The sequence below is a fragment of the Equus caballus genome, chromosome 10 (genome assembly GCF_041296265.1).
Source record: "Equus caballus isolate H_3958 breed thoroughbred chromosome 10, TB-T2T, whole genome shotgun sequence".
In the NCBI taxonomy this organism is placed as follows: domain Eukaryota; kingdom Metazoa; phylum Chordata; class Mammalia; order Perissodactyla; family Equidae; genus Equus; species Equus caballus.
This window is the reverse complement of record NC_091693.1, coordinates 84,777,105-84,803,555: the sequence shown is the minus strand read 5'-3', so window position 1 is coordinate 84,803,555 and position 26,451 is coordinate 84,777,105. Positions and strand designations below refer to the sequence as shown.

General features: G+C 39.5%; 1 protein-coding gene across 10 annotated transcripts in view; it reads right to left on the bottom strand.

Moving 5' to 3' along the window:
• The window catches only part of AKAP7 (A-kinase anchoring protein 7), a 141,698-nt gene that overhangs the window by 97,775 nt on the left and 17,472 nt on the right, over positions 1 to 26,451 (bottom strand). For all 10 annotated transcript variants that reach the window (XM_070223847.1, XM_023651086.2, XM_023651085.2 and 7 more), the window contains 3 exons: positions 25,136 to 25,275; positions 16,822 to 16,958; positions 10,616 to 10,776 (listed from right to left, as the gene is read on the bottom strand). In XM_070223847.1, coding sequence (XP_070079948.1) covers positions 10,616 to 10,776; positions 16,822 to 16,958; positions 25,136 to 25,275 — 438 coding nt within the window. The remainder of the gene's footprint in view (positions 1 to 10,615; positions 10,777 to 16,821; positions 16,959 to 25,135; positions 25,276 to 26,451) is intronic.

Genomic DNA, 26,451 nt, shown 5'->3' with positions numbered 1-26,451 from the left:
CGGGCAGGCCCAGTGGCACAGCGGTTAAGTCTGCACATTCCTCTTTGGCGGCCCAGGGTTCGCCAGTTTGGATCCCGGGTGCAGACATGGCACCGCTTGGCAAGCCATGCTGTGCTAGGCGTCCCACATATAAAGTAGAGGAAGATGGGCATGGATGTTAGCTCAGGACCAGTCTTCCTCAGCAAAAAGAGAAGGATTGGCACCAGTTAGCTCAGGGCTAATCTTCCTCAAAAAAAAAGAAAAAAGATGCTATATTAGCCCAAGCTCTAACCACTCTTTGTGTTACTCTTCAGTGAGGTTTCTCCCACATGATGTGTGCTGCACACATTAATAAACCATTTGTTTTCTCTTTTAATCTTCTGTCAGCCTAGTTTTACAGGGTCCCAACAGGAGAACTTGGAGGGTAAAAGAAAAAAACAATTTTCCTCCCCTACAGGGACAATGGAAAGGGTTAAAAGATTAGAGGTGAGAAAGGAAAGCACCTGCAGGGGCCTGCACAGAGGCAGGGCAGGAAACAGAGGCTCTGCCGGTCCTCACGATGCGGGGCTGTGATTCAGACACCCTGCTGGGGAGAAACGCTGGTCTTGGCTTGGTTCTCAATGAAGTGCGGCTACGGTGTTCTGCTGCCTCTGAAGACAGCCTAGTCCAGGCCATGGAGGGGAAGGGTCGGCAGGCTGCTGGGGTGCCCACCTGCCTGTGGGGGTTAGAAGTCCACGACTTCATGTAGGAACACAGTACTCTAGAAGGGCCCAAAGGTACCGGCAACCGAACAGATGCCCCATAAGGAGCAGAAAACACAGGGCATATTCTCTCCATCTTTTGGGGTAAATGACAGTTAAAATAAGAGAAAACGTGATGTTCAAATGAACATCCTTTCATTTTTCCTTTTAGGTGATAAACGCACTTGGAATCTTTTATCATGCTAACCAAGGGGACTTCTCTCATTTAAAAAAAAAGGATTTGCAAAGACTATTATAATTCCAGCAGGCTAAATTTTTAGCAATCTCTCAATCCCATGCACTTCTTAACAAAATTACATTCTGTCGGAAAAAAAAGGAATGAAATCCCATATTCATCTCTTTGCAAAAAGCTTTTCAGCACAATTTCATCTTTGTAAAATGTGGAGAAATACCATATAAATGCATAATTTCCAATATCTTCTTAGCTCTGTAAGCTACTATGTAATGCTAGGAAAGGAGAAGGTGACATTTTATTCTGGAAAAACAGGATCACTCAAGGTCAAGGTAGGAAGCTGAGCCACAGGGCCTCTGATGCCATACACCATACCTGCCCCCACAAGCAGCTACCGCCATAAACCTATGCGTACACGGTGTGCAAAGATGGGCTTGGTCTCTTCAGCCCACCAGCATCCACCAAAAATGACAGTTAGTAGCAGCATATTGGGATGCATAATTCAAGTAGAGATGGTCAAATTTCATAGATTCAGATCCTATTAGTTCAAACGTACAATCATTTTCTTCAATTTTACACGTTAAAAATTTGAAATTGCTCTTTATCCTGCAAATTTTCAGTAATGAGTTCAAATAGTAGTGTCTAAAATTCAGTCCTTTTTTCATAACTATGTAACACTTTAAGAATTTATTTCTTTGAACTTGTAAGTCTAAAAACCCTATGAAAATTAGGTAAACCAGGCTATTCGTGAATTATACTTTTCAACTGCTTTTCAAGTTAGTTTTACTTCATCATCTGTACATAAACTTAACTTCTTTATAAATACTTTAATAATAAAATTTATTTTCTTTACAAATTCTCCTGCTTTCCATTACATCAAACTGGCTCTGTCGCCACAATTTTGAATGAATATGACTTTAATATTACCGTATATGCATATACATAGTTTATTATAAAGTTTAAAGGAATGTAGTAACCTGGTCAATGCAACATGTTCTTCTGAAAGTTAGAACATATTATGTGAATAAACACCTTACAAAATGACACAGAAACAAATACTAAATTATTTTACTGATATTGTTGGAATAACACAATACTAACCTTGAGGCTTTTTTTTTTTTTTGGCTGAGGAAGATTCACCCTGAGAGAACATCTGTTGCCAATCTTCCTCCACTTTACATGTGGGTCACCACCACAGCATGACTGACAAGTAGTGTAGGCCTGTTCCCAGGATCTGAATCCATGAACCCAGAGCACGCCAGTCTTAACCACTATGCCACAGGGCTGGCCCCCCTGAGGCATTCTTTTGAAGATAAATCTAATGGGAGACAACAGCAACATGGCAGAGTGAGCAGTTTCTTTTTCTCTCCCTCTTCAAACTGCAACTAAATGGACATTCATTGATCAGCAGAGGACACCCACACAGCACATCAGGATGCCTGAGAGACAAGCACAGCTATACATCTGAAGGTGGATGGACAACCCCAGGGGAGGTGGTGGAGATAGGTAAGCACTCTCCAGCCCCCGGCAGCCCTGTACATGCATGCAACTGCTCTCCTGGCTGGAGCACCCATAGCACCACTGTGGCCCCAGGGGTGGGAGCGGGCCTCAGTGCAACTGCAGGAACAGGTGACAGTAGCCCTGAGCCCCTGCATGATCACTTCCTCATCCAGTAGGAGAGCCCACAGTGCTGCTGTGGTCGCCAGGGAGTGGCTCAGGCTCTGGACCCAGTGGGGAGGCCCCGCCTACCAAGCACAACAGTCAGTGTGACCTAGGAAGAGACAGTAGCAGATGTGAGCATCCAGGCAAATGAGTTCCCGGCCGCTATGAATGCCCATAGTACCACTGTGGCCCCCAAGTGGAAAGAACGTCTCAGCTGGACTATGCAAGTGGACGGCAGCATCCCTGAGCCCCAGTGTGATTCCTTTCCCATTGAGTGGGCAAGCCCACAGGGCTGCTGCAGTCCCAAGGAGTGGCCTAACCTTGGACAGGCACAGCTGACAGGGATCATGGTGGGCTCAGAATACACAGCTCCTGCCACACCCCCAGTGGCAGCAGGTGGAATCTGTGACCAGATACTATCACTCTGCAAAGGCACAAATCCACCCCATCAAATAGTATGAAGTATATTAATACTCCAGACCAGAAGGAAAAAGAACACCCAGAAACCAATCCTGAAGGCACAGAAATCTACAATCTAAATGACAGACAATTCAAAATGGCTATCATAAAAAAACTCAACAAGTTACAAGAGAACTCACAAAGACAGTTCAATGCAATCAGGAACACAATAAATGAACAGAGGGAATTCTTCACAAAAGAGATTGAAACTATAAAGAAAAACCAATCAGAAATGTTGGAGGTGAAAAACACAATGAATGAGATAAAGAAAAATCCAGGACCCTTACATAACAGAGCTGATATTATGGAGGACAGAATTAGCAATTTAGAGGATAGGAATATAGAAATACTTCAGATGGAAAAGGAGAGAAAATTAAAACTAAAAAGAAATGAAGAAATTCTCTAAGAAATATCTGACTCAATTAAGAAATGCAACACAAAGATTAGAGGTATTCCAGAGAGAGAAAGGAGCAGAGAGCTTGTTCTTGTTCAAAGAAATAACAGCTGAGAACTTCCCACACCTGGGGAGGGAACTGGAATTACAAGTAAAAGAAGCTAATAGAACTTCTAATTACACCAATGTAAAAAGACCTTCTCCAAGGCAAATATTAGTAAAACAGGCAAAAGTCAATGACAAAGAAAAAAATACTAAGGGCAGCAAAGCAGAAGAAAATAATCTACAAAGGAACTCCTATCAGGCTTTCAGCAGATTTCTAAGCAGAAATCTTACCGGCTAAGAGAGAGTGGAATGATATAGTCAAAATTCTGGAAGACAAAAACTTTCAGCCAAGAATACCCTATCCAGCAAAATATCCTTCAGATATGATGGAGAAATAAAAACTTTCCCAGATAAACAAAAGCTTAGGGAGTTCATTGCCACAAGACCCCCTGTACAGGACATAATTAAGAAGGTCCTCATACCTGAAAAAATAAAAGAAAGGGTTTACAAAGCCTTGACCAAGGAGATTGATAGGTGGACAAAATCAGAAAATCGCAACTGTCTTATCAGAACAGATTGGCAAACACTTAATTGTATATTAAAGATAAAGGGAAGGAAACATCAAGAATAAATAATTGCTTGATTTTAACCACAAACCCACAACACAAAACAGAGTAACTTGTGACAACAATAACTTAGAAGGGAAAGAGGGAGGGGATGGAACCTGCTTAGACAAAGGGAATAACAGGCTATCAGAAAACAGACTATCCCATCTGTGAGATCTTTTATAAAAACTTCATGGTAACCACTAAAAGAAAATCAGAACAGAGGCACAAATGATAAGTAAAGAGAAAACTGAGAAAATCATCTTAGAGAACCACCAAACTGAATTGGCAATTTGAAATACATGGGACAAGAAACAAGGGAAATACAGAACAACTGGAAAATACTGACAAAATGGCAGCATTAAGCCGTCATATATCAATAATCACTCTAAATGTAAATGGATTAAATCCCCCAATCAAAAGACACAGAGTGGCAGAGTGGATGAAAAAACAAGACCCAACAATATGCTGCCTCCAGGAAACACATCACAGCTCCAAAGACAAACACAGGCTTAGAGGGAAGGGATGGAAGATGATACTTCAAGCTAATGGCAAACAAAAGAAAGCAGGTTTTGCCATACTTATATCAGACAAAGCAGACTTCAAGATAAAAGAGACAATGAGAGACAAAGGGGAGCAGTATATACTGATAAAAGGGACATTCCACCAAGAGGACACAACACTTATAAATACATATGCACCTAACACAGAAGCACCAAAGTACATAAAGCAACTATTAATTGACCAAAAAGGAGATATTAATAGCAACACAATAATATTAGGGGACCTTAACATCATATTTTCATCAATGGATTGATCATCCACACACAAAGTCAACAAGGAAATAGTGGAACTAAACAAAAAACTAGACCAGATGGACTTAATAGATGTATATAGAACACTCCATCCAAAAACAGGAGAACATACGTTCTTCTCAAGTGCACATGGAACATTCTCCAAGACAGACCAGATGTTGGGAAACAAGGCAAGCCTCAACAAATTTAAGAAGATTGAAATCTTTTAGGAAGCATCTTTTATGACCATAATGCTATGAAACTAGAAATCAAACACAAGAAAAAGGCTGGAAAAATGACAAATATGTGGAGACTAAACAACATGCTACTGAACAATCAATGGATCATTGAAGAAATTAAAGGAGAAACCAAAAAATATCTGGAGGGGCCAGTCCAGTGGTGCAGCTATTAAGTGTGCACATTCTGCTTCAGCAGCCTGGGGTTTGGATCCTGGGTGTGGACATGGCAGTGCTTGGCATGCCATGCTGTGGTAGGTGTCCCACATATAAAGTAGAGGAAGATGGGCACAGATGTTAGCCCAGGGTCAGTCTTCCTCAGTGAAAAGAGGAGGATTGGCAGTAATTAGCTCAGGGCTAATCTTCCTCAAAAAAAAAAAAACACATCTGGAGACAAATGAAAATGGAAATATAGCATACCAACTCACATGGGATGCAGCAAAAGCAGTCCTAAGAGGGAAATGCATAGCAAAATCGGTCCACCTTAATAAACAAGAAAAATATCAAATAAGTAATCTTAAACTATACCTAACAGAACTAGAAAAAGAAGAATAAACAAAGCCCAAAGTCAGCAGAAGGAGGGAAATAATAAAAATTAAAGCAGAAATAAACAAAATTGAAACCAAAAAAACAACAGAAACTATCAATGAAACTGAGAGCTGGTTCTTTGAGAAGATAAAAAAAATTGAGAAACCCTTACCCAGACTCACTAAGAAAAAAAAAAGAGAAGGCTCAAATAAATAAAATTAGAAATGAAAGAGGAGAAATTACAATGGATACCACAGAAATACAAAGGATTATATGAGCAAACTACAAAAAACTATATGCCAACAAAGTGGACAATCTAGAAGAAATGGATAAATTCTTAGACATACAACCTCCCAAAACTGAACCAAGAAGAAACAGACAATCTGAATAGACCAATCACAAGTACAAAGATTTAAACAGTAATCAAAATACCTTCCAAAAAATAAAAGTCCAGGACCAGATGGCTTCTCTGGAGAATTCTATCAAACTTTCAAAGAAGATTTAATACCTATCCTTCTCAAGCTATCCCAAAAAACTGAAGAAGACGGAACACTTCCTAGCACATTTTACAAAGCCAACATCACCCTGATCCCAAAGCCAGACAAGGACAACACAAAGAAAGAAAATTTACAGGCCAATGTCACTGATGAACACAGATGCAAAAATCCACAACAAAATATTGTCAAACTGAACACAGCAATACATTAAAAGGATCATACACCATGATCAAGTGGGATTTACACCAGAGACGCAGGGATGGTTCAACATCTGCAAATCAATCAAGGTCATATACCACATTAACAAAATGAGGAATAAAAACCACATGATCATCTCAATAGATGCAGAGAAAGCATTTGACAAGATTTAACATCCATTTATGATAAAAAACTCTCAATAAAATGGGTATAGAAGGAAAGTACCTCAACATAATAAAGGTCATATATGACAAACCCACAGCCAACATCATAGTCAATGGGGAAAAATTGAAAGCAATCCCTCTGAGAACAGTAACAAGACAAGGGTGCCTACTCTCGCCACTCTTATTCAACATAATACTAGAGGTTTGGGCCAGAGCAATTAGGCAACAAAAAGAAATAAAAGGTATCCAAATCGGCAAGGAAGAAGTGAAACTCTCACTGTTTGCAGAAGACATGATTTTATATATAGGAAACCCTAAAGAATCCATTGGAAAACTATTAGAAATAATCAACAACTGCAGCAAAATTGCAGGGTACATAATCAACTTAAAATCAGCTGCATTTCTATACTCTAATAATTAACTAACAAAAAGAGAACTCAAGAATACAGTCCCATTTACAATCACAAAAAAAGAATAAAACATCTAGGAATAAATTTAACCAAGGAGGTGAAAGTCCTATATAATGAAAACTGCAAGACATGATTGAAAGAAATCAATGATGACATAAAGAAATGGAAAGATATTCCATGCACATGGACTGGAAGAATAAATATAGGTAAATTGCCCATACTACCTTAAGCAATCTAGATTCAATGCAATCTCACTCTGGATCCCAATATATTCTTCACTGAAATAGAACAAAGAATTCTAAAATTCATATAGGGAAACAAAAGACCCTGAATAGCTAAAGCAATCCTGAGAAAAAAGAACAAAGCTGGAGCAATCACAATCCCTGACTTCAAAATATACTACAAAGCTACAGTAATCAAAACAGCATGATACTGGTACAAAAACAGACACACATATCAATGGAACATAACTGAAAGCACGGAAATAAAACCATACATCTAAGGACAGCTAATCTTCAAGAAAGGAGCTAAGAACATATAATGGAGAAAGGAAAGTCTCTTCAATAAATAGTGTTGGGGAAACTGGACAGTCACATGCAAAAGAATGAAAGTAGACCATTACCTTTTGCCACACATAAAAATTAACTCATAATGGATTAAAGATTTGAAGGTAAGATGTGAAACCATAAACCTCCTAGAAGAAAATATAGGGAGAACACTCATTGAAATTGGTCTTAGTAGGATCTTTTTGAATACCATGTCTACTCGGGCAAGGGAAACAAAAGAAAAAATAATAAATAGGACGTCATCAGACTTAAGAGCTTCTGCAAGGCAAAGGAAACCATGAACAAAACAAAAAGACAACCCACCAACTCGGAGAAAATATTTGCAAATCATTATCCGAAAAGGAGTTAATCTCTAAAACATATAAAGAACTCATACAACTCAACAACAGAAAACAAACAATCTGATCAAAAAATGGGCAGAGGATACGAACAGACATTTTTCCAAAGAAGATATACAGATGGCCAACAGGCACATGAAAAGATGTTCAACATCACTAATCATCAGGGAAGGGCAAATCAAACCTACAATGAGTTATTACCTTACACCTGTTAGAATGGCTATAATCACCAAGACAAAAAACAACAAATGTTGGAGGGGATGTGGAGAAAACTGCTGGTGGGAATGCAAATTGGTCCAGTCACTATGGAAACCAGTATGGAAATTTTTCAAAAAATTAAAAGTAGAAATACCATATGACGCAGCTATTCCACTACTGCCTATCTATCCAAAGAATTTGAAATCAACAATTCAAAGAGACTTATGCACTCCTGTGTTCACTGCAGCATTATTCACAATAGCCAAGACATGGAAGCATCCAAGTGTCCACCAAATGATGAACAGATGAAGAAGACATGCCATATATATAAATGGAATACTACTCAGCTATAAAAAAGACAAAATCGTCCCATTTGCAACAACATGGATGGACCTTAAAGATACTATGTTAAGTGAAATAAGCCAGACAGAGAAAGACAAAAACCATATGATTTCACTGATATGCAGAAGATAAATAAAAACGCAGACAAAGAGAACAGATAAGTGGTCCCCAGAAGGGAAGGGGGTTGGGGAGTGGGCATAAGGGGTAAAGGGGCACATATATGTGGTGACTGACAAATAACAATGTACTACTGACATTTCACAATGTTATAAACTATTATGACCTCAATAAAATTTTTTAAAAAGTTTAATGAAGTACAATACAGACAAAAATTCTGTGTACTGAACGTTGTGACTACCTGAACACTATATAAATGGAGGCTCCAACTAAACTCTAAGGAAAAATTTCCATATACTTATTCAAATATTTAGATTTCCTATAAAAGTGCATAAAAACTATCATCAAAAGCAAGAAGACAATATGCACACAAAAAACTAAAAGCAAGTACAACAAACAGTGATAATATGAGGGATACAGAATGTTGTTCTCCCTCTATTTTCCATTTTTTTGTAATGTTTTGTTTAAATTTGGGGGAAAGTATATATGTTTTTAAGCAACAGTCTCTGGCATCAAGAAAGGAACTGCATCCAGGGGCAGCGGCCTTTTCTCAAATGACAAACCAACATCCTCGGGTTCAGTCATATTAAAGCTGGTGAGACTTTGCATTCCTCAGCACACAATGGGTCTTTCATCAATATTGGAAACTGCCTTTGTGAGAATATTTGCTAAGAATGGATGGAATTCTCAATGTTGCAAGCACCCATTCCATTATTTGAAAGAACAATGAATGAAAGAATAATTAAAAATGCTTCTTGAGCTCAGAGACATTTATATTACAAAAGAAAAGATCTAAATCCAGCATTTTCTCCAGAGAAGTCAGAAAGAAAAGATTAAGTTTGTTAACTGTGGACATCAGTACCCAAATGATTTGCCATCAAAACTGTTAGAATTGCCTTCTCCTCAGCCAACTCGTGATTTTAGGTTCTACTTGACTGACAAATATTGTTTGTTTGCATGTTTGTTTGTTTATGCATACTTTGCTCCACAAAAGAAAAACTTAACCAATAATGAAACGAAACCTGATCCTCATGCCCCCCACCCCAAAAAGAGGAACACTTTTGAATGGGTAGCTATAAAACCGCATGAAGACATTATTAAGTGAAAAAAGTCTGTCTCAAAAGATCACATACCACAGGATGCTGTATAAGAAACCTTAAAAGTTAAAACCAATTAAAAACACATATATTTGGGAAGAATACAAGGAAATAAGAAACACTAGCTTGAGGAGAACAGTTATATTGAATGAAGGAAGGCCAGGGGACGGATTAATGAAAAAGACAAAGTGGTCAGATTACTACCAAGGTCCTAGCTTTTGTTTTGGGCAGTGGATTCCCAGGTGATAATTATATCATTTTAAAATAGATCAGTAACAGATAAAAGTGGACCAAGCATGGCCCAATGATGAATGTGTTATGAACCAAGGATTACTGAACCCAAAATAAGATGACATACAATGACTTGATGTGACATGAAACAAAATGAAAATAAAAACTGTTTACAGCAAGTAGGCTAACACTCAACCTAACACTCTCTAGATCAAACTCAAAAGTCACTCATCCAGGTGACGTAATTTTCTGCTTCAACCTCCCTAACACTTTCAATGCACAGAGTAACACGTTCTCCAATGGAGGTGAAACCTTCTACAATCACTGACAGACCTTCTGCTCAGAGAGTAAAACTGAAACAGGAATTAAAAAAACTAGCCAGAGGAAAATGTTGCTGCTTCATCTACTGACTCTGGAATGGGGCTACCAATCCCCACAGGCCTCTGAATGAGCAACTGGTGATTCATGTTCCTTCATTCAACACTTATTAAATGCCAACTACATGTGACATGTCAAGATAAAGCACTGGGATCCTTCAGACTGATGAGTAGGGCAGTCCCAACAAATACTTCAGTCCAGCCCATCACCTTCCAGATAGCCCCGGGACCAACACAGTCCTCAGGTGGAAAAACCAAGATAACTCTTCAGGCCTTTCGTGTAGCTACTTACATGCACAGCAAATGCTGAAGCAGCCCACTTGTAAAGTGAAAAATCAAAAGATATCAAAAATCTATTACAAGAATTGAGGGAAAAAAAAAAAAACGGACTCTTCAACGATGAGATTTCATTGTTGCTGAGTGAGTGCGTTGGTGTTTGTCTTACCTGCTATCTGCAAGAGCAGCCTCACGTGATCCCCTTCCACGAGCTTCACAAAGCCGACCTGATTCCCAAATGTGTCAACCCCTTCAAAGGGCAAGGTCAGGTCTTTTCCTTGGAGAATTTCCTCTACGAATGGTTTTAATTCCCAAAGAGCATCAATACCACTGCGAAGAGATAATATATTTTTCAGTAACATACCAAGTAATAAAATATACAAAACCAAGCAAAATACAAGTAATCAGTTCTAGAGAGATAAATTAATTTTGATATTTGTACTATTTTAAAGCTCAAAATACCTTCAAAATCTAATCTATATGATTAAAATTAACTAATACTCATTTTTAAACAAAAACTATGGGAGAAGTGAATGACATCTTTACCTAATTATAAAATATATTAAAGATATGAAAGATACAATTTTATAGTTCACCAAGAAGTTTTTAACCAAGGAAATACTGCACGGACAACTCAAAAAAAATTACTGATAATACATTCCAAAATGGATTAACTACAAGAGCTTATATCAGATTATAAGGAAGGTTCTAGATTGTTGCTAAAAGTACTAATGCTTATACAGTAGTTACTATTTGCGAGGCACTCTACTAAAACTTAATATACGTTAACTCTTAAAATATAATAGTCTCCATAAGAAGAGAATTTACTGTACTTGGATTCAAATAAAGTACAAGTTCATATTTACCAATGGCGGCTATGTTAGTTTGTCATTCCTGTTTGGCCTATGTGACTATAGGGCTACTGTGTGTCTCAAATGCATTATTTTTCTTTATAAAAACAAATGTTTAGTATACTAATAAATTAGACATTATCAGGTTTGGAATATTTTGAAAATTAGGATCAATTATTTCCATCTCGAAGAGAATTTTGGTATAGGTATTTATTAAGAGCAAAAAATTAAAATCTCACTAGAGGGCAGCAATTACCCAAAAAAGAATTAAGTACATTCTCATATTGTGGAGAGAGCTTTAAAACACCCTTCCAGTGAACCACCATTAGTTTAAATTATCTTCATCAGTGATTTTTTTCATCAGTAATTACAAGTCAAACGTGTGAAAAAAGTTTTTCAGTATTTTTCAATATCTTACAAATTTTAAATTAGTCTTCATATAAAGTTTTAACTGATTTGCATCCCCAGCTTCCATACGGAGTCTCATTTCTCTGTCATGATGTAAGGTACAACACTTCAAAATACCTTTGGGAATGTCAGCATTTCTCATTGTACTTCCAAATCCACACCCTAAATCCCATCTTTCCTAACTATATTCATGCTCATCGGAAAAGACACAGTGTACACACTTCTACTGCAAGACCGTCCTTCGCTGTGTACCATGAGATAAAGCATGCGAAAACAGAACAGCCACTTCTGGCTCGTCCATTGGAAATTGGGGGAATTCAAGACGCTCATTTTAAATGAAACTGTACATTAAAACAGACCATGCTAAAGCTTAGGGATTTTCAGAGACAGTGAATTCGATATTCCATTTTTCTTTAAAGAAATATAGATGATCTAAACTCAGTCCAGTTTTTCAGTTCTCTAGTAGCATAAATCAATAAGTTTGTCCTAATCAGATGTCATTGACCATAGAGTGAGGAGGAGTCAGCGTCTATTGGCAAGTATCATTAACTTTCAAATTCTTTTAAATAGAACATCTTTTCAAGAGCAGTTTATGGAAAGACTTCTTTATTTACTCAAATGAGTAAAAAGCACATGTATGTAGGAAAAAATTCTGAAACTGGAGTTCAGACCCAAAGGTTGTGTTTCAAATTAAGACAGGACAGCCATCTTTTCAAATCAGCGCTGGGTTTGGCCTGATCTGTTTCTATTCCTTCTACAATGTGCGGACACAAAGGACCTTAGGCGATATCTCCTGAAAAAATTCATGATTTAAAGAACATGTCTCTGCACACTCCACATCCAAAGCATTGATCAATACTTTATCAAACACCTAAAATACGATACTAGACTTTGAAAAGTAAGAATATAGGACAAGAAACTGACAATCTAGATGTCTAGCATATTACACAGTATAGGATAACAGATTAAAGACTTAGAAAATCCTTCATAATGTCTTACCAGAAAACCCAGCCAGTGTCACTCTCACTATACGGCTGCCCAAAGTGAGGCCACACCTTGAATCTCACCATCACTCAAAAGTTGTCACTTCTCCCAAAACACTTCCCTGGTTCCCCAAACTAGAAGTAAATCTTCTCTCCTTTGGAATTCCATTAATATTTCACATCTTATGAAACATACCACTTTTTACCTTCTTCTATAGTTCTTTGGGTTCATATAGTATCTCGTCAACTAAACTGTATAATCAATGAGCACAAGATCCATTCCTGACTCAGCTTTGTTTTTCCCCAAAGCTCTTAGCTCAGTCTCTTGTACATGGTTGACAGATAATATTAGCTGAATTGCAAGGTACCATCTTTGTATAGTAAACTTTAATTATTTCTTAGATTTTTCATTATAACTCACTCAAGAGTCATTACTAACCTGCAAGCATCCAGCATCATCTTCCAGTAGAGACACCACTCCCAGTATCATAAAGTAGCATGAGAGTGCTACTTTAACTCTTCAAACACAAAGAAGACTTGCTAGGCATTTAGTTTTTTAAGCAAAACTGAAATGTATTTGCAGACAGACAAGGTGAAACCCAGCGCTGAAGACCTCAGAGCGCCCCTGTGCTCTGTACGGTAACTTTGACAAGTGAGGCTGCAATTTAGGGCAGGACAATGCTTCCCAGGTCAGGACGGCCCCATGCACCACAGCTGGTTTAGTGAGAGTGCTGCCTGCCCATAAAATGCCCATAGCACTCCTCAGTGATGTGACAACCAAAAACATCCCCCGAATTTTCAAAGGTCTCCTAGAGAAGGTAGTCCACCTCCACTGAGAAATGTAAACATTACAATACATGGGGGACATACCCGCCCCTCGCCCCAACCCCGCTGCACACCACGTAACAGCATTTCTCGTCAGTTACGTGTCACCTCAGCAGAGGCCACTGGGCTACAGGAGGCCACTCATATTCCAGCAGACTGATCTCTCCCACTTCTCTCAGGCACTTGTGCTCTCTTCTCCCTCCTGTCCCCATGCCGCCCCTCTCCCTCTGCCTCTCCATCTCACACACACTCTCCATGGAATAAAAAAGAAAACTGATCAGTTCTGGCTTCTCCACTGACCAGCATTTGCTTAATTCCTAGGTCTCTTGGTTTCCTCATATGGATAAGAGACATGACATTTCTCTGCCACCTGACTCAACAACAGTGTTTAGAGAATAACATGAAATAATGTTTTTATGAGGGATGAAGGCTAAGGAGCAGAGACTGAAATACGCATGCCATAGCCCAGACCCATGTCTATAAATTTACCAATCAATGGTAACTCAGTCTTTCCTGGTTTAAAAAAGGTGTCTTTGGGGTACAACGATTCAGTTCATTCAAATCTCCTTTCAGGATTGTTTTCGCCTTCCCTCTCCCTTGTCCGTCCCAAGGAATCCAGCACGGTCTTGTAAGAGAAGTGAAGAAGTCTTTGGTCTGCTTGCTGTTTGGGTCCTCAGAGATCCCTGTTTCGGGGGACTGTCTGGTTGTATCCCTGGGTGCCATATATTGGCATCCACAAGAGCACACTTGTTCTTTCCGGGCATTGTACCAGCATGTACTGCTGAAGCACAAGATTCCTGCCAGAGTCTCTGATCAATAAGCATGGTTACTCAGCAGTGTCCTTGTTCCTCATCCAGCTTCTTCTTTTCCACCAATTCTCTCTGAACTTCCAAGACCACCCACCAGGGCACAAGGGAATTTCTAGATCCATCTATATGTCTTGATAGTCAATGAGGAACTGAAGGAACTACCTCAGGTCCATCTGCTAGAAATCTTCCTCCACTCTCATCTGCCACCTAGACGGCACCACATTCTTCCAGCTTAGTAGAACAGGAACTGCTAAAGAGCTCGAGCTTTCCCCTGCTACATCCTGAGAACCCCAAGCCAACATGAGTGTCTCTATCAGTCCTGGTTCTCTCCTCCAACACTGGTGGGGGCCAGGGTTGGACAGAACGCTCAACACCAAAGGGAGCCGGGACATGGTGTCCGCTTTTGCTCACTCTGCCCAGCACCATAGAGGCCTCACCCTCCTTCCCACCCTGGACAGCTAGCCTCAGAGCAGCCACCTGCAACCCTCCTCCAAGCTGTCTGTGCTTCTCTGCCCACACTGAAGTTTCTTGGAATTTACTGCTGGTTTGGTCTCTCCTACTTGCCGCCCCAGCTCAGCATTTCCTGCTGCTCTTGCTATTTGTGTTGGTTAATTTTATCTGTCACCTTAGGCCACGATACCCAGTTTTTGGTCAAACACCAGTCTACATGTCACCGTGAGGGAATTTCTTAGACGTGATTAACATTTAAATCAGAAGACTTTGAGTAAAGCAGATTATCCCCCATAATGTGGGTGAAACTCATCCAATCAGTTGAAGGCCTTAAGAAACAAGACTGAGGGCCCCCAAGGAAGAAGGAGTCTGCCTCCAGACAGCCTCTGGACTAGAGACTACACCATCAACTGCTCCCTGGGTCTCCAGCTGCCAGTCAGCCCTGCACACTGAGGACTTGCCAGCCCCCACAATCACGGGAGCTAATTCCTTAAGATAAGTCTCTCTACATGTAGCTAAAGCTAGAGATGCAGATATAGAGAGATATCAACGTATCTAGACATCCACATAGATACACATCCTACTGGTCCTGTTTCTCTGGAGAACCCTGACTGATACACCATTCTAACACAGACAGGGCACCACTCCTCTCTTTCTGGCTTTCATTTTCTTGCGTTACACCTTCTTTGGTTTCTCTTCTTCAAAGAGCATCAGAGTATTTATTTTTATTTCTGATTGGCAAAGTGACCAGTGAAAGTGAGCCAAGTAAAATCTTCTAGCCCTCTCTGCCATTGCAGAGTGCTCGAGACCTGCTCTTGGACAGATCAGGCTGGGACAGATCAGAAGACTGATCTCTAAAGACAGGAGCTTTGGGGCTGGCCCCAAGGCGTAGTGGTTAAGTTTGTGCACTCCACTTCCGCAGCCCAGGGCTTGCAGGTTTGCATCCTGGGTGCAGACCTACACACTGCTCCTCAAGCCATGCTGTGGCGGCATCCCATATACAAAATAGAGGAGACTGGCTCTGATGTTAGCTCAACGACAATCTTCCTCACCAAAAAAAAAAACTAAAGACAGGCAGTTCTATCTGTTAAAAGACATAACTACAAGAATCATAATGTAGCTGTATGTTTTGAGGTACTAATTTATTGTTTTCTCTCTTTTATTTTCCCTTTTCCTTATCCCCTTCCCAATTCAAGCCCTGCTCTTAATTCCCTAGAGAATAGAGAATAACATAAAATAATATTTTTATGGGTGATGGAGGCTAAGGAGCAGAGACTGAAATATGCTTGCCATGGCCCAGATGGAATGTCAGGATGGAAAACAGAAATCGCCTGCAATCCATTTTGGCTTTGGTTTTCCAAAAAGCATAAGCTTGAGCTTAACTGAGAAGGCGCTACAGGAGGTCACAGGGAAAGAAGCAATCCTAAGTACAGAAAGAGCATCCCAGATAACTGGGGAGGACCGAGGTTTCTCCACTCCAAGTTGAAAAGGAGCAACCAATGGCTTACACTCGACATTTATGGACAACTCTGGACTTGAGGGTGGGGAGGGAAGTTCATGTACCCTGAGAACAACTGAGGTCAAACTGAAGTTGGCCACTGGCCTAGTGGAACCACAGCTCTAACAGCCAATAATATCAAGTGCCCACCAGGTGCCAGGCCCTAGACAAGAGTTCTTACATGTCTTGATGCTATTATTTTCTCCATCTACATAAAAAGTAAACGATTTGCCCAAAATCAGGCAGCTAATAAGAGGGGCTGTGCTGTGCTAGACTCCTGATCTAAATGGTAAGACTCCAGAGTCCTTACACAGCTAACACGGACAAAACAACCACATAGGCAAGGGCCACCGTTGGTAAAAATAACAGAGTTAGAAAGTCTAGACTAAGAGGAATGTTTATATAGCTAATTCCATGCATTGACTATTAACTAGAATAAATTATAATAAAGAAGACTTCTTTAGAATTTCAACGCCTCTTTGGATTCTGCTGTTTACTCATATTAAAGTAGTAATCTGGAAAACAATATTCAAGAAAAACATATTACTCACTTGTGTACTTCACCTTCATTTAACAGCTGCATCACTAGCAGGGTAAGATGAAAAGAACCTTCGCTGATCATTGCTTTGGCCAGTTGCTCATCTTGCTCTATTATTGCATTTTGAAGGATCTTAATTCCTCTTGTAATCTAATCACATACACACAAAACAGAGATTAGGTAAGCAAAATTTCCTTACGGCAAAATGTAAATCAAGAAGAAAAATAAGCAACAACCAAAATTAGAACAATGTCAAGATTCTCCAACCAACCAATGCTTAATTGTCTACTTGTTCTCAAATATCCTGGATGGATGACCTGCAAAGCTTAATAGGATGTCTAAGTTAAAAAAATCCCAGAATGCTTGTCTATCTTAAGAGCATTGACCTCAACACCCTTATTTTACAGATTGGGTCACTGGTTGCTTAAGTGGAACAACCTTCAACGACCAAGCATCTTTTCAGAAACTTGTCCTTGAACATACAGAATGACTCACAATAATTATGATCTTTCCTAAAAATAGTTTTATTCTTGTCACAGAAAGGTCAAACCAGCAGACAACATTCCATTTCTGTTGCAAGTAATATTGATTTGTCCCCAAGTGAATGTGTGTGAGAACCCATTCTTCGTGGCCTTTAAGATTTTTTAGTACAGCAATAATTTCAACAGGAATGACTCCTGTCATCTTTCCAGACACATGAGGAGGGGCATAACCATGGAGAGGGACGAAGAAGTCCAATCACGTATGTTAGAAAAACCATTACAATCTGCATCCAAGGGAAATCCCTGCTCCCTCATCAGCCTTCCCCTCTCAGGGTCAACCCTGAAACAAGAAGAGGAATGATGCCTCTTCCCTCCTCCATTTCCAGCGAGATCCAGTTCTAGGCAACCTCTAAAGGTGAGTGTATTGGAAAATAGTTTGAATATGAAATAGCAAACTGAGCCCGACCCAGGGAAGAGAGAGGGCATAGAACCCTGAGGTACGAGAAGCCCTGAGGCAGCAGAATTAGCCGGAGAGAAAAGGAGAAGAGGTGGGGCTGGCCAAGAAGCAGAGTCCACAAAAGGGCAGCAGAGAAGAGAAAAAACTGAATCCTGAGCACAGCAAACAGTTCTGATACTAGAGTAGCTATTTTATCCTCAACAAAGTTCCCATTATCTGCAGAATGTGACTGGGCAAATCACGAGATGCTGTCCTAGATGTGACTTCCCAGGCATCTCTACAATAAAGCCACGTCACCCAAAATAACCTCAGTGTTTCTCTCTTCCTGGTAATCTGGAGGAGAGTAACACAGCAAAGGGCATCTTCCTGGCAGGAAGTTACATAATATCAACTAACATAATACTTCCCAAGGCAAGATGCCACTTCTATGACGCCCAACAGAAGAACACTGATAGCCTAATAAATACAACGCTCCTAACATAGCACACAAAGATCTTATAGTCCGAGTTTCCTCTCCTCCATATGGATAAAACTGAATTCTAAACTCCTCGACAGCAATGTCTACTTCTTCTACCCCATGTCTCACCACAGTGCCTGGTGACAATAATAAAAACAATACTTAGACCACAAGGGCAGTAACTAACCTTTGCTGTGCAGTCACTAGGTTCTAGGGACTACAGTGAGCATTTCACACAGCTTATTTCACTGAAGCCTCTCAACAATCCTACAGTGTAGATACTGGTATTATCTCCACTAAAATAAATTGAAACACAGAAGGTTAAAAAATCTCTTCAAGATCATATACCCAAAACACCAAAGGAACTTGAAAAGAGAATAAGTTGCAACACACGAGAAAAAATGAAGGAGGTACCTGGCAGGAAAGACGCAGAAGGAAGAGAGGAATAGAGGAGGAGGAGGCAGGAGGAAGAGAGGCAGCTAGAGAGTGATGGAGTAAGAGCTACAAGGAATTTGTTTGTCTTCAAGAGGAGACAAGGAGAGGAACAGAGATGTGGGTGCTCACCTAAGAAATGAAACATGAAGGGAAAAAAGACACTTAAAAGAGATTTCTAGGAAGTCTTACTGGATACTGCAGAATGGAACACAGTGGCCCTCTCAAAAAAAAAAGCCTTTACTGTAAGTCTGTATTACTCTGCAATGATTTTAAATCTGAATTTTTGAGGTTTTTTTCAGGTGCAATGAATTGTGCTAAGAGTGGCTGTCAGGAATAACAAAGCAACTCAAGAGAGTTCAGGTCCCTATGGAAAGGACGAGGCCTGGGGTCAAGTAAACCACAGGTGCTCAAAAATGTGAGACCTCAAAACAACACTATTATATCTTCAAGTCTTAGCTGGTACAGATGGTAATTCTGGTTTAACTGATTATGAACAAGTGACGTAGGATGAGAACTTCTTTCTATAATACAGAGCAATGCAAATTAAGGGTGTTGGGCTTGTGTCAGAAATCCAGGATTTCAATTCCAGGTTGGCCACATGTGTGACCCCATAAGTCACTACTCTCACTGAGTCATGGTTTCTTCAGTTGTAAAATAGGAATGTCAAATTTGCATTGCCAAACTTACAGGGTTGTGTTAAAAGCAGACAAGCTATCTGAAAGTACTTTGTAAGATCTACAAATATAATTTACCTAACCTAAGGTATGCAACACAGCCACAATTATTAAAATCAGTCATTCTCCACCCAGGCAATTCTGCCTCCCAGGGAACACGGGCAATACCTGGAGACATTGTGGTCGTCACAACCGGGGGTTGCTATACTTGCACCTAGCGGGTAAAGTATTTGCATTTTCATGAAAATTCAGTCCTCATTCTAAGCTCAAATACTAATTACATATAAATCCAGTGCAATGCTCAAAAAATTCCATCCATTTGTACATTCAACATTTTAGTGCAATGTCCTACATGGTAAAATAGTTTTAGACCATTCGTATCTTTGAATTATCCAGTAGCTTGTAAAATTGCAAATTAAAAACTGTAAAACACTTTGAAGACTATTTCTCTGAAGTCACAGAGTACTTATAATGCAGGATTAACCTCAACCTATGAAAATTCTGAAGACAATCTAATCAAGTAATACATTTCTAACTATGCTTTGATGCTGCAGATTAATTTATATATTCCTAGATATCATCTTAAGATTTTTTAAGTGCTTTTTTATTCCTAATTACATCCTTAAAAGATAAAAAGAAAACCACTTCAGAGTCTTCTCTGTATGTCATTTTAAAAAGTACCCATGTCATTAAGGGCAAAAGAAAGTAATTTTTACTGCTACTGTTTAAAATTCTGTAAAGCCATTAGAACTTATCTGTCATCATAATCCCCAGCCATTGGCAATATCGCACAACACACATTTTCAAAACCTAATACTACAGAGGCATATTTAAATATGACATTGAAAGAAACTTTTAAAAATAAAAGCTTTATTAAAATCTTATACATTTCATTCATTGAGTAATTTCTCTGTATTTAGAGAATAAAAATAGACATCCATTTGCTAAACTTCACCACTAAGCCATATTGCACTGCCCAAAAACAACACAATAAGAAAATTCATTTTTATATCTTTTAAGCTTTCTAACTGATTCAAAGCATATACGAATTCAAAGCAAGTGCCTTAAAGTTAGCGTGCATGAGGAAGAACAGTCTCATTCCAGCGCACAGTAGGAGAATGTCTTGGACCTCACCCTTGGACATCATTTTTGGAATTTTTCTAATCTGTTAAAACACATTGTTCCTAAATTTGCTGCCTCATTAAGATTTAACAGAATTATCACATCAATTTGCTACCTAACTCTTCTTCAAAGCTGAATACTCTCATTTCTCTTGCTTGTCTACAATCACGGAAAGAACTTGAATACTTGATGACATAGCAATAACTGGAGTAAGAGTACAACACCATCCTCAAATAGGAGGAAAATTTTCTACATCCACCAAGTGCTCAACATACATGATAATCAAATACTTTCACAATTACATTTCCCAGATAGGAAAAGAAGGCACAAATCTACTTTCATATTTTTATAAAACCAATAATTTTCACATTACAAAATGATGAAATACAGAACAAATATAACAAATGTCTTTTAAAAACCTCTAAAGAAAATCATATTTTGCCATTAGTATAAAAACATTATTTTACAGAAAAAATTAATACACTCCTAATTTCAATCAGCTTCTGATTCTTTCTGTGCATTTTTTCAATACTGACTTACCTTATATTATTACTTCTCATAAGAAAGTGTATAAAGCCAACATATGAGTAAATCCAACTAGAACTAATAATTTAGCAATTCTAGCCAGTTAAGAAACATTTAGGATTTATCATTACTCCATTAAATTTTTTTCTTCATTTTATTTTTTTTTTGAGGAAGATTAGCCCTAAGCTAACATCTGCCGCCAATCCTCCTCTTTTTGCTGAGGAAAACTGGCCCTGAGCTATCATCCATGCCCATCTTCCTCTACTTTATATGTGGGACGCCTGCCACGGCATGGCTTGATCTGCATCCAAGATCCGAACCAGTGAACCCCGGGTCACCAAGGTGGAATATGCAACTTAACCGCTACGCCACCGGACCAGCCCCTCTTCTTTATTTTTATTGTTAAACTAATGTTTAATTGCAGGTAACAGAGAAACACATATATTCATATATTTGCAATTAGATTATTTTTACATAGCCATTGTAATTCATTTTCCAATTCTATTTCTTAAAAATATGAAATCATGGGGCTCGCCCCGTGGCCGAGTGGTTAAGTTCGCGCTCTCCGCTGCAGGCGGCCCAGTGTTTCGTTGGTTCGAATCCTGGGCGCAGATATGGCACTGCTCATCAAACCACGCTGAGGCAGCGTCCCACATGCCACAACTAGAAGGACCCACAACAAAGAATATACAACTATGTACTGGGGGGCTTTGGGAGAAAAAGGAAAAAATAAAAAAATCTTAAAAAAAAAAAAGGAAAAGAAAATTAAAAAAAAAAATGAAATCATGATTTTCCGTTAATAAAGAGTTCCAAAGACCTAAGAATGTGTTTAAAAATCAAGGACTCATGTCGGTCTGAATACTTTTTTCTTTAAAACTAGATGCCAACAAGTAGAGGCCAAAAGTAGAGCAGCCCATTGTGAATGTGCGGCTCCCGAGCCTGTTTGCACATCAGTTGGTTGGAACTTGGAATCGAGTCTCCCATTGAAAGAGCGTTATAAATGCCGCTTCTTTCCCAGGCCTTCCCCCAACAGCTCTTAAGTAGTTTAAAAAGCAAACTAACATTAGACACCTCAAAACAAACAAAAAAGGCGTGCATACAAAACATGCAAATGTTATCTCCTAACCTGGTCCCACTCCTCCCTCTCCTCCCCATATTTGTATGGAACTTTCTGTTCACTACAAATAAGTCTCTGAGAGGGAAATATTAAATTATTTGGTTTCCAGGTTACTTAAAACCTGTATTCCCCACTATGAAAAGTCACCCTGCTCTCTGGGAAACAAACTGCTATGGAACTTATATTATGAAACCAGCTTCTGTACCATTGCATTTATTATCTATAAACGTTCTGGTTGTAACTTGGTCTGCCAGAAACACATCTTCCGTCCTGAAATGACGGCATTTTGTGTGTGCGCCCCTACTCTCGCCAAGCTCTGTTCCAGGTACTGGGAATGAGCTGAAAAACTCTGTGAGGAAGACTAACAAGTGTCAAACTGCAAGGGTGACAAGTGACAAGAAGAAAACTGTGAGCCTTTTTTTTTGGTGGAGGGGTGACCTAGTCAGGGTGGTCGTTGGTGGAGAGGTGTGAGCTAAGATTTTGGCATTAGCAAAACCCAGAGGAGAGGAAAGAAAACTATCAGCCACAGAAAGCTGTCCTGCAGCAGAGGGAACTCGGCATGTTCAAGAAAGGCCGGAGGGGCTCAAGCAGAAGGAGCAAGGGCTGAAGTGGAGAAGGCCAGACCATGCAGGACCTTCCAGAATCCAGGAAAGCTTTGTCTTTATCCTAACATCCCTGAGGAAACCCCAAAGTATTTAAGCAGGTAGATGACATGTCCAGATTTGGGCTTAGAAAATAATCATTATCACTTCCATTTCACAGCTGAAACTGAAGCTAGAGAAATTAGGTGACCTGACCTACAGCCACAGTGGGGTTTGTGACCCAGCCAGTGTTCAAACAAGGTGCGCTTGACTCCGAGGCCTGTGCTCTTCCCACTTTCTACACAACCTCCCAGAAGCTGGGAAGCAGAAACCAAAGCCACAGCCACGTCCAGGGAGAAAACTAAGAGTCACAGGCAGTTCTCTCCCACCCCCTTCCTCCCATGACCTTTGTGGCCCCAATCCTGAACCAAGTGGTGGAAGGAAAGAATTTCTCTACGCTCTTGCCTCTCAGGCCCCTGCCCCACCTGCCCCACCCCACACCACATCACCCCACCCATCTTCACTGGAAGAGGCAAGAAGCCAGAACAGGGCTAGAAGGGGTGGGGCAGGCTGAAAGAGTCATGCAGAGCTGCTGTTGAGACCACCATGGGAGCCAAGGATGGAGGTGTGCTGGGAGAAAGAAAATGAAGGGCCCACTCACAGCAACTCATAGAAGTGCTCACCAAACTTCTATAGCAACAGACTCTAAAGTGGAACAATCTCTATGCAACAAATCAAAATAAGGAAACTAGTGGGAACGGCCGGATGGCGTAGTGGTTAAGTTTGAGCACTCCACTTCAGTGGCCTGCGGTTCACGAGTTTGGATCCCAGGTGCAGACCTACACACCACTCATCAAGCCATGCTGTGGCAGCATCCCACATACAAGATAGGGGAAGACTGGCAACAGATGTTAGCTCAGGGCCAATCCTCCTCACCAAAAAAATAAAATAAAATAAAAATAAGGAACCTGGTGTCTCTTGCAATCACAAATCCCATGTCGTTGAAGAAGTCACTTTGCCTATTTCACATCCAGTCTCCTCAGGACCTGCTCCTGCCTGACTGCTCAGTTAAGTGGCACCACCTCTGACTTCCTGCTCTCTTCTAATTCCCAATGCACACGTGACCCTGAACTTCAGAGAACATCTGTCTGAATAACTCGCAAGTATTTTCATATAATATATAATTGCTGACTACACTAAACTTTCTATCACCTGACCACTTTTAAGGACTATTCCACTGTTCATGTAGAATAACACCTGAATATATCAGTAAAATCAGAATATGATTCTTTACTGCATCAAATTCTAAAATCTGGTATTACTAGCTAACACAATTTCTCTGTTCCTACATCTTCTCTCCCCAGCTAAATGGTATCTCACAGACTAGATATTTCCTAGAATTCCCCAACAGAATTTATTTTTTTTCTTTTGATGTTTATTTCTTTGATTTCAATTTCGTTTGCTTTGATTTTTAAAAATTCATTAGCATTCCCTAGGAACACTCTAGTGAAATAAGGGGAGAAGCAACCTGAAAATGTGCCTAGTGAAAAAGATCACAGCCCACAATGAAACAGAAATTCAGACCTGCATCTTAAATTGGGCTAAGATGTAAAAACAGTCTTTCAAGTGAGGAGTTCTTTCCTATGGCATTTTAATTCCTACCTCCTCGCTTTAATTAGATACTGTAGTTTTCTCTCTCAGCCACATACGAGGGTTTCTTAGTATGGGCCAATTGGCTGGTCCCATTTCCTATTATTCAAACCACATTAATTTTTCAGATTCTTAATAGAGTTCTACCAAGTTTATCGTGCAATATTAAGTTGGTGCAACAACGAGTAATTTTTAACGAAATTATGTTACAATAATCATTACCATAAACAGGACTAAGCAGCAAGAAATCCCAGGCCACTTTCCCAGCAGGAATTTCAGAATCTTTTTCTACCTGGTCACTGCTCCCTGCTTCTGACAGTTCCTCTGCTATGGTGAATAAATGCTTAGAATCTTTGACATGCCCTCTGGCAAGACTTTTCCAAATGGCTTTTGCAAAATTGTTTAAATATGATTGTTTAAACAATGCTTTTCAAGATTATTGCTTAAATATATTCTATTATTTAAATAAGACTATTTCAGGGCTTAGTGGCCTAGTGGTTAAGTTCCCAGCTGTCTGCTTCAGTGGCTCAGGTTCAGTTCCTAGGCACGGACCAACACTACTTGTGTGTCAGTGGCCATGCAGTCGCAGCAGTTCACGTGAAAAAAAAAAAAAAAAAAAAGAGGATTGGCAACAGATGTTAGCTCAGGGCAAATCCTCCACAGCAAATAAATAAATAAAACTACTTCCTATATGATATGGTTCAGCTAAAACACCACCACAGACTCTTAACAGCTGAGAACAAGTGGGCTTACAAGCCTTTAGTGTAACTTATAAATACAATTTAGAATAAAACTTTATAGTAAAAATAGTTTTTAAAAAAGAGCACCTCTTTGTTGGTGATTGGAATAGACAGGAAATAGTTGGGTTGATAATCTTTTCGCTTTTTTTTCCTCTTCTTTATCTGCTCTTTACTGATCCGTTCATTTTCTTTATTTTTCTCCAAATTTCTTTGAGGTACATCAGGGACTGGAGGGAAAAAGACAAACAATAACATGTCTTACGCATTTAAACAAAGATAATGTAGTCAGAACAAAAAGGAAATGAGTACCATATAAGTAGCAATCATTCATAATAGTCATTTCAAATCTAAAGCAGGAGTTGGCAAACTCTTCTATACAGGACCTCCTAGGAAATATTTTAGGCTTTGCAGATCACATGGTCTCAGTTGAAATGACCCAAGTCTGCTGTAGACAAAACATTGATGAACAGGTACAGCTGTGTCCCAGTAAAACTTTATTCACAAAGCAGATGGTTAGCCAGATTTGGCCCACAGGCCACAGTGCACTGACTCTAATCTAAAGCACCATTAATAACCATTCTCTTCCCCACCCCATGAATTTCACGATACTTGGAAAGATCATTTTTTCACCCATCCTGTATATGTATATTTGTGACTTCTATAACATAACCACTTGTAACAGTGCCACTCAAAGTTCGGTTAGTGGTCAATGTCAAACTACAAACTACTTGTTGCAAAAATTAAGAGACTGCTGTAGAAGCTTTCATAGCAATTAGGCAAAGTAATTTTGTCCATTGAATTTTGGTTTCTATTTTGTAGGTCATTTTTTTACATCATTTTTCTAATCACTCATTTTTTACTGTATTTTCCAAAAACCATCAGTTGGCAACCAATGGGAAATTTCAGAAAAAAAACAAAACTGGCCATGACCATAGATAATCTGAGAAGCACTTAGTGTGCTGCTTTTTAAAGTCATCCTCAAAAGACTCATTTACAACACCCAACAATTCTAATTATGAAGCTATGCCTCCAGAAATAATTACCAAATCAGTGTGAAACGCCATTGTCTCCCTTTTACAGATTCTTTCAGGGCCTTCCACATGCATGCAGAACCACCCTTAATTGAGTTTTCAGGCTGTGTCTTCTTGAACAGTAGCTTACTGTTCAAAATGAAGTGCCTCATAGAAACTTTGTAAAAATTCAAATATAATTATATTTTTTGAGGTATGATTTTGGAAAGGGGTGGGAGGGAGGAACCACTTTACCTTACATTCAGTCCTATAAGTTTGGTTCCATCTTTGGGTGCAACTCTAACAGACCATGGTGACAGCCTGCACACAACGCCTCGAGAAGGACTGTGGGAAAAGTCTAGGCTGAACCAACAGCAAGGCCTGTGTGCGTAA